The 13,720-nt window shown below is 42.4% G+C and overlaps 1 protein-coding gene across 2 annotated transcripts; it reads right to left on the bottom strand.

Annotated features, from left to right (window-relative positions):
- Window positions 1–942: 942 nt before the first annotated feature.
- akr1b1.2 (aldo-keto reductase family 1, member B1 (aldose reductase), tandem duplicate 2) lies at window positions 943–4,678 on the bottom strand. Of its 2 annotated transcripts, XM_088406348.1 has the most exons (10): window positions 4,469–4,674; window positions 3,451–3,618; window positions 3,216–3,332; window positions 3,064–3,141; window positions 2,797–2,919; window positions 2,317–2,423; window positions 2,157–2,238; window positions 1,607–1,690; window positions 1,464–1,546; window positions 943–1,368 (listed from the first exon to the last, which is right to left on the bottom strand). In XM_088406348.1, exons 1-10 carry the CDS (start codon window positions 4,532–4,534, stop codon window positions 1,326–1,328), a joined length of 951 nt encoding a protein of 316 aa, XP_088262474.1. In that variant the 5' UTR covers window positions 4,535–4,674; the 3' UTR covers window positions 943–1,325. The 2 variants fall into 2 exon arrangements, with proteins under 2 accessions (XP_088262474.1, XP_088262473.1); XM_088406347.1 differs by having other exon boundaries at window positions 2,157–2,423; window positions 4,469–4,678.
- Between the last annotated feature and the right edge of the window lie 9,042 nt (window positions 4,679–13,720).

The following is a 13,720-nucleotide window of genomic DNA, read 5'->3' as shown; positions in this document are numbered from 1 at the left end:
AAACCTTTTGCAAGGATTCTCGTCTTTTAAAATAGTAATTAAAAAACAAATCAGTCCTAACAATTTGGTTGAAAAACACATGGTAAGAAAATAAAATCCAGGTTTAGTCAATGAAATCAAGATAAAACGTAAAAAGAAAAAAGATTTAAAACACTAAACACACAAATAAGGTGTTAATTTTGATAAACGTATTCTACACGTAACTCCACTGCTGACCACAAGGCGGCAGCAGATATTTTGGGCTTTGCATAAGTCATTTCAGTTCACACTTGTTTTTGCTCGTTATTGAATGCAAAATCCTCTTCAATTCTACTTTTTACGCCAACAGAAAACAATCTTTTGGCAGCTCTTCATAATGACCCCCTTTTGGTTAAAAAAAAAAAAAAAAAAAAAAGTTTTCCTATGTTATGGGTAGTGTGTCAAAAAAAATAAACTTACTTCTTGTGATTCTCATCTCCTGCCAAGTAGTATGCGGCATCTGCGCTCTTTTGTAGGTGATTTTTTTTTAAATTGATTATTACCCGTGCACTGCAGCAGTACGTACTTCGGTGCAGCATGTGCTCTGAGAACACAGCTGGTCGTAAATGAAGTCAGACAATGCTTCAAACTAAAACGTTGGCGACATTGGGATCATTTTATTTAGAAGTTACTCCCGGAAGCATTGTCGTGATCTACTTGATCCATTACCTCGCAGCGTGAGGTTGACGGCGTCCAGCCTGTTTGTAAACATTTTTTTTTCTCGATTTATGTCCTTTTTCCGCGAGATCAAAACAAACATGGACGACGTTGTCCTGCAGGTACGTAAGTCGTCAAATTCTGTTGAGTAAAACTATTAATTTTGCTGCTTGGCCGCATCTTTTCCAGTGACGTATTATATAGCACAAGTCCGCAACCCCCTACGCCCCATGCATTAAAAAAAAAAAAACACAAGGTAAAAGCGAATACATCCCAGTAAAACCATTTTATTTGAACATACGCCAACCATACTAATGCTCTGTGTGTGGGATTTACTGGCCCCCGGTGGCCTGCAGCCACGGCGCATTTGCGGCTTTGGCACACTTGAAAGAAGTGAAAACAAATGAAGCAACGTCGTCACAAATCGCACACATGACTCGGCGATGCCAACAGTCACAAGTGCCACATATGACTTGCGAAGAAAAGGAAGTGCTAATATTGAGGAGAAAATGTATAGCGCTACATTATGATGGATTTCACACTCGGTTGTCCTTGCCAAAATTAAGCTACTACAATCAACGGGGTAGTATATATTTGCAAGTAACAGTACCAGCATTGCCCGTAGGAAAACGCAGCACCGATTTTCTAAATCAAAACTCGGCGTGGAAAGGGTAGTCCTTGTGGTTCACACTCCTGGACGCCAAGAGGAAGAAAAAAAAAAAAAGAAGTCAGAACAAGATATTGCCTAACAAAGAAAAATGTCTTTAACATCCTGTGGCTACACTCACGAATTCATCGCACAGACTCTCCAATTCCGATTGAAGCCCAAAATGCTCTTCATGTCCTCGTCGCTGAGTTGGAAGTCGAACACCTGCAAACATTTCCATCAACACTAATGTGTGGAACGCAAGAAGGGACAATTTGGCTTCACCTTGACATTTTCCTGGATGCGGTGAGGCGTGACCGATTTGGGGATCACGATCACATTCCTCTGGATTTGAAAGCGGAGCAGGACCTGATTTTAAACACAGCGGAACATGGAATTTGGCCTCCCTCCTTTTTCTCGTCCATGCATTTTAATAAAAGGACAAACACTAAAAACGACAACAAAGGAAAGTCTTACATTTGAGGGCTACTGGAATTTCATGTAGGGGTGCTTGAGCACCCTCAAAAGTAAGCTAAAAACATCCCTGCTGTGTGTTACTTTTTTTCTATTTTTTACCATTTTGAAGAGTCCGGACATTCAATCCCAGATACTTAAGAATCAAATGGACACTTAAGTGCATTAATTTCCAGATACTTAAGTATTAAATCCTTTAAATACTTATTTTCCCTGACTCCACTTTGAGAACCACTGGATTAGACAACTATTTCATAAGTCTCAACAGTAATTATTCACATTTCTGGAGTCCCTCGAGAAAGTTGTTTTCTATTTTGCGTTGAATAAAAACGAGTCCGACGAAAGCCCGCCGCCGCTGTACCTGAGCAGATGTTTTGTTATATTTCTTGGCTATGGCCTTGATGACGGGATCGTCCAAAAGCGAAGGGTCATCCGGTTTCGCCCTGCGATGCACAAGAAGCGGACATTGCGGCACGTTACCCTCCGAAGACCAGATGGAACCCCCTCCTTTGCAAACCGACCACGGTCTATCCGGGGAGCCCAGCGGACTGTAGGCCGTCACGGCGATGCCTTTGGAATGGCAGTAGTTGATCAGCTTCTCCTGGCTCAGGAACGGGTGGCACTCCACCTTCGGGCGCAAAAACACGTCACAATTTCCATCAAGCGGCGCAGGGATGGGCGAGCCCGACTTTTTCCGCTCAAATCGTGTTCGGGGAATAAACAGGAGGCAAAATGGTTGCCGTTTCCTTTCTTTGTGCGTGATGGCTGCAGGGCAGAGGGGAAAACGCTGGCTTAATTCAATACCGGGCGAGATCGATCCAAGACAGACAGGGTAAACAACAGGCTAAGCTTATTAACCTCGCTTGAAGGCTGGGCCTTTAAAAAAATCAATAAATAAAAATACGTCTTTGGGTTTAGATGATGTTAAGGACGGGATTTTTTTTTTTTAAGGATGACTGCCTAATTTATAAGGAAGAAATATGAAATGTGCTTGTGCCTACCTGGTTATTGGCAGGCTTGTACTTGAGGCGCGGCTTGTTGAGGATGCTCTCGATCTGATCCCGGTTAAAATTGGAAACACCGATGGCTTTGACCAGACCGGCATCCACCAGCTCCTCCATGGCCTAAAACACAAAACCATAAACTTTTTTTTTGTTTTTTAACTCTGTTTTCCACAATGATGAACTGAGGAGTCCCACAGGGCTCTGTATCAGATGTTCCGCCTTTTTAATACCTCTTTTTTTTAATATGGCAAACTTTTAACTCACCTCCCATGTCTGCAGGTAGTCGGAATTATCGGGAATTGTTTGGTTGTTGCTATCCAAAGGAAACAGATCACCGCCAGCCTATGTCATCACAAAGAGATGGTTGGGAAAAAAAAAAAAGAAAAAAAAAAGTGGAAGACATTTGAGGCATCTACCTTGAAACCCATTGGCCAGTGCATCAGATAGAGATCAAGGTAGGCCAGTTTGAGATCGCTCAGGGTCTTCTCACAAGCTTGTCTAACCATGGACTTTTCATGGAAAGTGCACCACAGCTAAGGGACAAAAGGATGAGACAGAGCGAAACAACCTCGCAGCACCATCTGCTGGTCAGGAACCTTCATTACATGCTTTATTTGCACGTTTGAAGGACTAGCAATTGGCATTATTCACCTTACTAACAACGAAAAGGTCCTCTCGCTTGACCACTCCGTCCTTGATCATGGCCTGAATTCCCTCGCCCACCTCTACTTCGTTCTGGTAGATGAAAGCCCCGTCGATGTGCCTGTAGCCCGACAATATGGCCGCTTTCACCGCCTCAGTCACGTTTCCGGGTTCAGACTAGAAAAAAATATACATATTTGTATACAATTTATTACATACTGGAAATAGTCTGTCAAAAAACACAAAAAAAACTAAAATAAGAACCCCTAAACATCAATCCTAAAGTCAAAACCAAAGAACTAAAGCACCAATACAAAATTGCTTAACAGCAAAAAGCAGTACTCAATATGAAATACTTTTATGAGGATATTCTTTGGAACCTAATCCCCGCGAAAAACGAGGGAACGCTGTGTTTGCGTTTCCCATTGACGTAGCATTAACACGAACCCCTCGGAGGAAACGTCATGTGCTTGTTGTGTAATTTTCAAAGTGAGAAGGCAAATCAGATTTGGGCTCAGATGAAAGCCTTTTAATTTGGTTTGTTTTAAATAACTGTACGCACACAAGACCCACACACCTAATTATTACGATAGCTTGAAAATCTTTTTTTTTTTTTTAAATCACCGTTGGCCATTTAAATTAATCGCCTAAAATCCATGACTTTATTTGCACATGCTTGGGTTATAAGGCTCAATACCCGCATTTATAACGGTGTGGTGTGAAATGCATAATATAGCGCAACTCGAACAAATCCGCTATCATCTATTAACTGCTATGTACAATCTAGGCTGAATGTTGATTAGCATTAGCTACGGTTAGCTTTTATTTCCCCAACGATCAAACCACACGCACTTGTATAATGCCACTCGGTGAGTTTATTTCCGACAAGTCACGCGACTCCCAAACGTCTAAATTTAAGTTTCGATTGCCACGCCTGTGCGCTAACGCGCATTTCATTTGCGGCTGTCACACGATTAAATAAATTAAGTTTCCACAACGCAGAGAATATTGCTAACGGATCACTCACTTTCCACGTCCCCAGCCCGACGATGGGCGCGAGAGCGCCGGTGTAGAACTTGACGAATTTTGCCATTGCTTCCCCGGAAACGAGCGACGATTTCAGTTTGCCCGGAGTGCCGAATGCGATTTGGAAGAACTGGTGCTTGTTTTGTGTTCTTGTGTGGCACAGGCATCGTCGATTGATTCGCGATGCCTTGCAGGTGGCCCCAGGCGTGCAATCACACAACGCAGTGTTCAGTAATAAAAAGAAAACAAACAAACACGATACAAACACGCACTTTAACACATTTAGACCAGAAGATTAATACTAATTGCGTTAATTAATATAAACACGCAAATGTGAAATACTCCTAAATTATGCGATTTATCATGCCTTAAAGCTGACGTTCCAAATTTTGCCGCACGAGGGCGACAACGCACCAGCGTTGCGTCGGCCCTAGTTATGATAACAGAAAGTAACAAAATATACTGTAGAATACAAAATTCTACAATAATATATGTTTTTCAACAGTTGCAGGGACTGTATCGTGATCCTTGGCATGATCCGCGTTGCTCTATATAACTTTTCTGATAGTCAACACAACCCACTGGGAGAAACCATCAATATATTTATGGCCACTTTTTTCATGAGTATGCAGATATAAAACTAGTCATTTCTTGTGCTAATTGAACTCATCCTTCGATGTTGCGCATTGTTGTACATTCGATGCACAGCGCATCTTGAGAAAAGTATATAACAGCTCTGTTAAAATCAGATAAAACCTCACGGTTCTTTATCTGAGCCACAAGGAGAAGATTAGAGCTGAAGGGGGAAAAAAGCAACATATCTGACCCCCCCTCTAAAAAAACACACAAAGGAAAAGTTTCAGAAGCCACCAGTGCTGTGTACTTCACAATGTCTCCTCTGATCTTCTCCCCCGGCTGGACGTCTGCTTCCCCGTGCCTTCTTGCGCCTCTCATCTCACTTCAGACGGCCTCCAAACTGTCAAAGTGTCGCCGGAATCAAATGTGGTCACACGCTGCCTTCATCAAAAGACCAAGACGCCACTGACGCTGTTTTGCGCAGGCCAAGCATCTATTAGAAGCAAAGGAAATGACCATATTTTTGAAGTGGCTCTCCAGAAGTCACCTCACCTTTCTGACATGAAGCTTAATGACACAAACTGTTATTTGACTGACACAAGGGGTCGACAAAACCCAATGAAAGGCGTCTGGAGGCCATTACGTCCACAAAGAGCCTTTTGTTTTCATCATGGTTGGATAACTTTCTTTTGAGTGGCTTGGATCTACAGTGTTCCCTCACTATCTTGCGGTTCACCTTACACACCTCAGATTTTTCTTCCATCAAGTTTTGACAAGTGATGGGAAAACGAAGGTTCATGAAGCACCTGTGTTATTGATTTACTCCTCTAGGTGGTGCACTTGATTTAAAAATAGATTTAAAAATTTAAAAATATTTTGACCCTCTTTGCAAACATCTCGCCACCCAATGTGCTTTTCTCCACATCGGGAGTCTCGCATGCGTCCGCACAATTTCACCTCACGCACTGGCAGTGTTCCATCATGTCCACAAGAGGGCAGACCAACCCAAAGGCAAAAATGTATTTTACGTTGAATCCAATAAAGTCTTTTAAATGGAAAATACTGTACTACGAGTGTTCGTGTGGTGTTTCGTGGGGGGTGAAGGGAGGAGCAGCTAGTGAATCCACGCGAAGCGGAGGGACAGAGAGAGAAGGAAGCTGATATTTTTATTTTGGTACACTGTTAGCGTGGTATAGTGTGTGTCTTATTTTGAGGCGGATTTTTTCCGCTACTGCGGATAATACTTTCAATTTGGCAAGACATTTATTTGCCCCTGCGTAGAGCGACTTAAACAAACTAAAAAACTGGACTGTAAGTGTATTTCCATGTATAATAAGGCTTTTTTCGGGGAGGGGGGGGGGCAAAAAAGGAAAGTACGTTTTTTCCGCAAAGACGACATACAGTAAGGCTTTTTTCTTCAGAAAATAAAGGCTTAAAAAGTAAAAAAACAAACAAAAAAAAAAAAACATCTTTGTCTAGTAAGACAATTTTATTTGCAAAAAAAAACATATTGAAAAAAACTACCCGGGGGATGGGGGGGTGTTGTATATAATATGTATATAGTCATGTATATAGTGAGGGTTTTTTTTTCGCGAAAAAACGGCCATGCAAAAAAAAAAAAAAAATCATGTCTACAGTCCTTCATGGTAGGGAATGAGTAGAAAAATGAAAGATCAATTAAGTTAACAAACCTCAAATATTCTATTTTGAAACAGAATACAGCTAGTGCTTTTGACAATTTCTATTAATTACTTTTTATTTATTTCTGACAACTGCTGCCGCAATACTTGTGTAAAATCGTAGTATGGTTAAACGGCCACAGGAGGGCGCCAAAGTCACTTGCAAGGGCCGCTATCAGCCTGATACAACGGCTCGTTGGGACGCACACATGCCGAGCTGCAAGCGTGACATCTTTGAAAATAAGAACTATACATTCATGTAACATATATGTCACTAATGAAGGAACTGGCATATTACCTTTGCCTTTGTAGACCAAAAGCCCGCTTGGTCCTCTGAAGTCGATGGTGTCGTTGATGTGAAGACTCTCCAGGTGCTGACTTCTCTTGCCTCCCTCCGAGAATTTGGGATGGACGTTCTTGAAGTAGACCTGCTCACGGTCAAACAACGAGAGCATAATCGAAGCGGGACAAAAAGTAATTTCTCGATAATTCAAACAGTTGTCGATGAATTTGATAAATCGATTAGTTGTCGATGTAGTCACCTCGACTGCGCTATCTTTACGGTGAGTACGTATCTTGCACCTTTTGAGGAAAGCAAAAATGGGACAGAACAAAGATAAAAAATAACTAATTTTGTTGCCGGCAATTTACAAAATTAATCGAATGTGTATAATTTTCTTGCTAGTTGGCCATGACGCACCGGTCATGACTTGCCAAAATATTTGGTTGGAAAAGTGGGTCATTTGACGCAACCGCTCGTCTTTGCACCCAGCTCCAAAAGATGCCAAAGAAAAAGAGGAAACTGGCTTTGCTTTAAATGTCCATGCCCTTTCACTTGTCCATACTTGGAGGAATCGCCAAATGTAAACAGCGGCTCATCAAGAAACAGAGAATCCCCCAAAACTACAGGTGAGGTAACACACTTTTTTTTTTTTTCTGGTCAAAACTGAAAATCAATGGCGTGAATTGTCTTGATTATGTCTACAAAACGTTTACATTTTTTTTGCGGTAGCTTTAGGTCTTAAGCTGCAATATCGCAAATATTATTTAAATGTCAATTAATTGTTTGGTAAATGGCTTTTACTTCCACTGCATATAGAATCTCAAATGTCTAAATCAATCTCAAAAATCTAAATCCATATCGATTTTAGCGCCATTCTTGGAAGGTCAGGATGACACAGCAGGAATACCTCACACAAAAAAAAAAAGTTCCTCATGTGCCACTTCCTCATCGGGAGTCAGCTGATTTTATTGACAGCAGGGGTGAACTTCTCCAATGGGGGCATGCGTGCCAAATTAATGTAGTCAGGTGACCATGAAGTCGAAATACAGCGCACATTTGTTGCTGTTTTTGCCATTTGAAGTGTAATTGTGATTAAATAAAAATGGACCTCTTTTTTTCCGGCACTTTGATACACTTGGGTTTTTTTCTGCTTAGACAAACTTTTCACCTGTATAAATGCCACAGTTTGTTTATATTTCCTTGTCAATGTTAAAAAGGATATAGTTTTTGGTGTCCTTGCACAATTTTTCTCGATAATAATCTTATTTATGGTCGGAGTGGCAAGTGGGGGGCACAAAATGTTTTCTCTTTCCTAGGAGGGGCTTTGCAAAATATAATTGAGAAGCACTGCTTTAGGAATTGAACTTTACAGAGCATCATCTTGAACGTGCACAGTGTTTATATGTGACTTTGTATTTGCACGGGACACACGCACGCATCTCCGTGTTTTGCAATCTGTGCTGATCACTCAAGTCTGAGTCACAGCTTATTTGCAAAGTCATACAGGGAAGTTTCTCATGTCGCACCCTGAAGCAACAAAAAGGGAAGGAAATAGCGGTGCAAAAACCATGGGTTTTTGTGATATCTAGCGGCTAATATGGGAATTGCGTCCCACACGGCATTTTCATCGGAAGGGGTTCCCATTTGTACTTTAGAAATAAAATAATAGTAATCAAGAAAGAAAATACGCATAACTAAAAATCTATATTTCACAGCTAATCATCTTTGTCAGATTGCAAATTCACATTGATATTTTCTCCTTTATTATGACTTTTTGAGCGTGTATCTTCAAAAACGGGCGGTCGAGTCAGGAGCGTATTGACGGGGGCGTTCAGGAGCAAGGCCTTACGCGGGAAGAATGTCAACATTGTCTGCTCTGAGGCACCGCTTCAAAGGCGAAGCGCGCTAACCTCCTCTCAGCGGTGGCGCGCACTCTTGACCGACGAAAAGCCAAAGCCAATGCTCATCCACGGTCTGCAGCCTCTTCCTGGGTCGGCCCTTTGAAGCCCCAAAATGGATCCGATTGACTGGTGAAAAATACACGCGAAAACAAGCTTTTGCCTGTTCTCCTCATAACGGCAACTGATTTTTTGCCATTTACCCTAAAGTTCCGACAATAAGCCGCTACTTTTTTCTCATACTTTAGACCCTGTGGCTTATAGTGCAGTGCAAGTTACCTGCACCCTTATATATATGTATATATGTGTATATGTATATATATATGGTGGTGCTCAACCGCGGGAAGTTTCTACCTGAGCTGCTGCCTGGAGGCTCTTGATCCATTTCTACCTGATCTGCACAGCAGGAGAGCGTCAGTTTCACAGTTGGCTGAAAAACAGGTCAAAAGATAATTGTGGCATCACAAGTTAAGGACGTCGTAAAAGCATTCAGCAATCAATCGCTTACAGGTTACGCTAGCTAATGAAGCAAGATGGAGGAAGGAACACCTGGGGCTTCTTACAGCCGCGGATGTCAATTACCAGTTTTTGCTAAAGGCTCTCCAACGTCTCCAAGTGCCAGTTGTCCCAATGGTGCCTTGCTCACGGGCAAAATCACAAGGCTGGGAACGCGCACTTGCGGGAATGCGGCCAGCGCCGCACTTTGCTAAAAGCGAGACAAAAAAGATGAGGTTGGCACGGCTGAGCGCAATCCTTATTTGGAAAACCCGTTTCCGGCGTAGACCCAAATTGCTCATTATGAATCACCGACAAATTAATAGCAATAAAAATAAAATCCTGGCTCGACTATTGGGAATCCAATTTTCCTTCTCAAGCGATGAAAGGATTTGGAATGAATTCGATTCCCGTTTTGATGAGATGCACGCTGCTTGTTATTTTCATCCCATTAATATCTTCAAAGCCGTGCATTCAAAAATCTGGGATACACATGAGGTTATTCAGATCATATCTTGTCGCGCAATTCTCCCGCAAAGCGCTGACATAACCTCGTGTGACCCTTTCATTAGCGTCCACTTTGGTTTGGAGCTATATCTTTACATACATATATATATATATATATATATATATATATATATATATATATATATATATATATATATATATATATATATATATATATATATAGACAAAAACGTGATTCAATTATTTATTTAATATCCATTCTCAGGGATGTTTCCATCAGGCCCGGACGAGCAACGGAGGAGGAGTCGGCCAAATACCGGACCGGATTTTTGGAACCCCGGAGCTGAGCCGCGTAGCTTGCTGCGGTTCTGCACGGCGTGGCCCAGCGGCGCCGGCCACAGATTCCGGGCTTTTTGCCCCTACGGCGGCGTACAATCGTCCGTATTGCACCCCTCCCAAAACACATGGAAGGTAGGTAAAAAAAAAAAAAAAACTAGAAGGCTAGGCTACTTATACGTTTGATTCCATGGTGGTAAACAATTTCTCTTCTATGCTTGCATTCTGCATGGAAGAAATCTCCTCTATTTTTCTACTTTGATGCAAAATTGAGGGTGAATTGCGCAAGAGTGGGATGAAAAAAAAAAAGCACCAAATGACTCCCAGACTGAACACGGCGAGAAGGGAATTGGAGCCCGGGCTCCAGACGGCCAATATGAATGGGATTTCCAAAGGAGGAGGAAGCGAAAACATCCCGACGCGAGATGGGCGACTGATAGACTTCAAAGCTTTGTTACGTGATGCGTTTGCTTTTGGCAGGAGGTCTTTCATGCGCTCGGGTTGCCGTGGCGAGCGCGCGTTGGTTTGAGCCTGGAGGAACCAGACGATGGGCGGGACTTGTGAGAATATGCTCAGGTGCAAACATTCCGCTTGAGATATGGAAACGGATGCCTGGGAAAACTCATCTGCAGAACATGCATTCCTCTCAGAACTTGCTGAGAAATGCGAACGAGCATGTGGATTTGAAACAGATTGGGTTCAATTGCGTTTATGATTTGGGCCGGCTCAAAAGCTGTTGTATAAATATCGAAATAATCATTCTTAACCCAATATGCTGGGTTTAGATTACACAGTGGCTGGGCTCCTTCTGGAGCCAGTGTTGGGTTAGCTATTTGACTTTATTTTAGTTTCTTTTGACTCGTCGGATTTGAACATGTGGAAACACTGTATTAATCCTCAAACCAATGTGCTAAGTTTAAATAACCCATTAGTGGCATGTTCAACGCTGGGTAAGCGATTTCACCCAGTTTGGGTTATTCCTGACCTAGCGATTTTGGCGGAGAAATACCGATCCTCAAACCAATGTGCTCGGTATAGATAAGCAATCGCTGGCTTTAACCAAATTTGGGTCACAAATTTCACCCAATTTGGGTTGCTTTTAACCCAACAGTTAAAAGAGTGTTATCTTATTGCATAACACGCACTACTGGAAAGACTTAAAAAAGAGGCCCCGCAGTCAAATGTTTTCTAGCTTGGCATGCGGAGTTGTCACTTTGAGGTGTCAAAACCACAAGTAAAGACATCTGCCACGCTTGGGACAAGTCGCAGTTTGTTGCTTTAAGATCTGTGGTTGAGCAAGTCAGTCACAGTGGGAACTCGGCGTGTCATCAGACGCCGTGGGACAGGTTTTCGCACTAATTCAAGCGTGTCCTGCACGTACCGATTGACTCCGAGATTGCATGTGAATAAGTCAACGCAAAATGAAAAGCGGATTCACGCCGTGCAAAAAAGGGTAAGCGAAAGTATTTCGGAAAGCAAATCGGATATGGAGTCCCGGCGTCCTCGGCAGAGAACGTCCGTTTTTTTCCAAACGGCCATGCAAAAAAAATGATCAAAATAAACAGAGAAGGCCCAAAAGTCAGATTGTCGTACAAAATCAAATGACCTACTCTCAGAACAAGTCCTTCCCGTACTTTCCGACCTTCAAAACTGTTGATTTAATTAGCTAATAAAATCAAGCTGAAATTGTCCTCTGTGCTGCTGACCTGAGTTACTGAGGGGACAAACGGCCATTCTGTGCTTTAAACACACCGCTATAAAAAGAAACATCTAAATAAAGCAACACGTTAGAATTAGTAAGATGTCTGGAGAAAAAAAAACAACAAAAACTTCCAACTTGTCACGTGCCGCCTCTCGTTACCTGTCACGTTATCTCGTCTCTACTGTGATCCCAAAAGTTGAATATTTTTGTGTGCAAATATTTATTTATAATTATTTCTTCTTGAGACAGGTCTGACACTTTATGTTGATGATTTATTTTTGTGAAGAGATCTCTAGGTTAGCATTACTTTAGGTTAGAAAGTACTCAATAACATTTGCTGTTAAAGTACTAAATTATTTCTTTACTTTAGGTACTGATGCCATTTTTAGAGTGTCGAAACACTTGAAATAAGTCGAAAAACAATGGAATGGAATGTTAGGACTCATGTTAAGTATTTCTTTGGGGATTGAAAGAGTTAAAAACGACGGGGCGTGTGGGGGCCAGCCAAGGCCACCAAGATAGCTATTCACAGTGTCCACACATACGGAAAGACCTCCGGGATGGAAAACCCGTCTCCTTATGACATCCCTGGGAACAAAATGGCGGTTCGAAATGCTTCAAAAAAAGTTGTCGGGCAGGCCCAGCTTTGTCTTTTAGCAATCGTATTTAACTTATCTGACTTATCAGTCCTTGTTTCGTTCCCTTCGCACTTTTCCCCCCACCGTCCCAAATCTGATCAGATTGAATATTAGCCCCGTGGAAGTGAGGTTGCAAATCATGGCCCGCTCTTTTCAGATTAAAATCAAAATAAAAACAAACATGCATCTTTAGTCAAATTAAGTTACATGCTCACTGCTGTTTTTGTTTGACCGGTTGTTAAGAATGGAATGTAAGACTCGGAAAAGATTATGTCGGGGGGGGGGACCCCACTGATGAAAGAGCAACTATTATAATCGGACTGTACGGCATAAGAAAGTGATGGACAAAAGTAACGGGACGCAAAGAGGTCAAGAAATTCCAGACAAAACTACATCGGCTGAGGTGGGTGTGGCCAATCGCTCGGTATCCTCCACGGCTTTGGTGAGATTACCGCCACGGATGGAGCAGGTGTCCGCAAAAAAATTCCACGGCCATTCGAAAACTCCCGGTCCATACCGGCATCCTTTAATCCTATTAGGGCCTAATTGAGTGAAGTCGACAGTCTTTTTCTGTTCGACTACGTTCGCAGACTAATAGGATTGCAAAGAAAAAGGGAGGGAGATTTGCAAAGGTAGAAACGCGAGACCAATCAATGGTGGCGGTGGTGAAGTGGACCGTGCGCGCCGGGGACCGGCTCCAGGCTCCGTGCCGGTTCGGGGGTTCTGTGTTTACGAGGGTGGGGTGGGGGGCGGGCCGGAGGTCTCCCTGGAGGCTAGATAAGCTCAGAGTGGGGTGGGAGGGGGTTACAAGATTCACATAATTGGTGCTGGGGGACCCCTAATGTGTTTGTGTATGTTGACGTGCAATAGTCAGTGATGTGCCGTTAAAGGGGGTGGCGGGGGGGGGGGGGGCATTGGCATTTAAAACAATAGATGAAGTGCCTGATTTTGTTTGTGTGTTTTTGCACGGATACATAATTGGAGTCATGTCTCGGTTAAGCGTGACGGGCACACACTCACGCACACACAAAAAAATTCAGGAAATGGAAACAATTATGAGGATTAAAAGCGTTAGGAAATAGAACCATGTATTTGTTCCTCTTCAAAAAAAAAAGGGATTGCGGGTTCAAAGTTTCTGAGCAATGATTTTAAAATTGGGATACATGAAGGAAGTTCAG

The sequence above is a fragment of the Hippichthys cyanospilos genome, chromosome 22 (genome assembly GCF_059441005.1).
Source record: "Hippichthys cyanospilos isolate Australia breed blue-spotted pipefish chromosome 22, RoL_Hcya_1.0, whole genome shotgun sequence".
NCBI lineage: Eukaryota > Metazoa > Chordata > Actinopteri > Syngnathiformes > Syngnathidae > Hippichthys > Hippichthys cyanospilos.
This window is presented reverse-complemented; position numbering and strand designations above follow the sequence as displayed.

What these genes read in the sequence shown, in the direction of transcription:
- akr1b1.2 (XM_088406347.1), bottom strand. Translation starts at nt 4,534, where the DNA reads ATGGCAAAATTCGTCAAGTTCTACACCGGCGCTCTCGCGCCCATCGTC. An exon ending in TCGGGCTGGGGACGTGGAAA is followed by an intron (nt 3,619 to 4,468) that starts GTGAGTGATCCG and finishes ATTTTTTTCTAG; the next exon opens with TCTGAACCCGGAAACGTGAC. An exon ending in ACCTTTTCGTTGTTAGTAAG is followed by an intron (nt 3,333 to 3,450) that starts GTGAATAATGCC and finishes TTTGTCCCTTAG; the next exon opens with CTGTGGTGCACTTTCCATGA.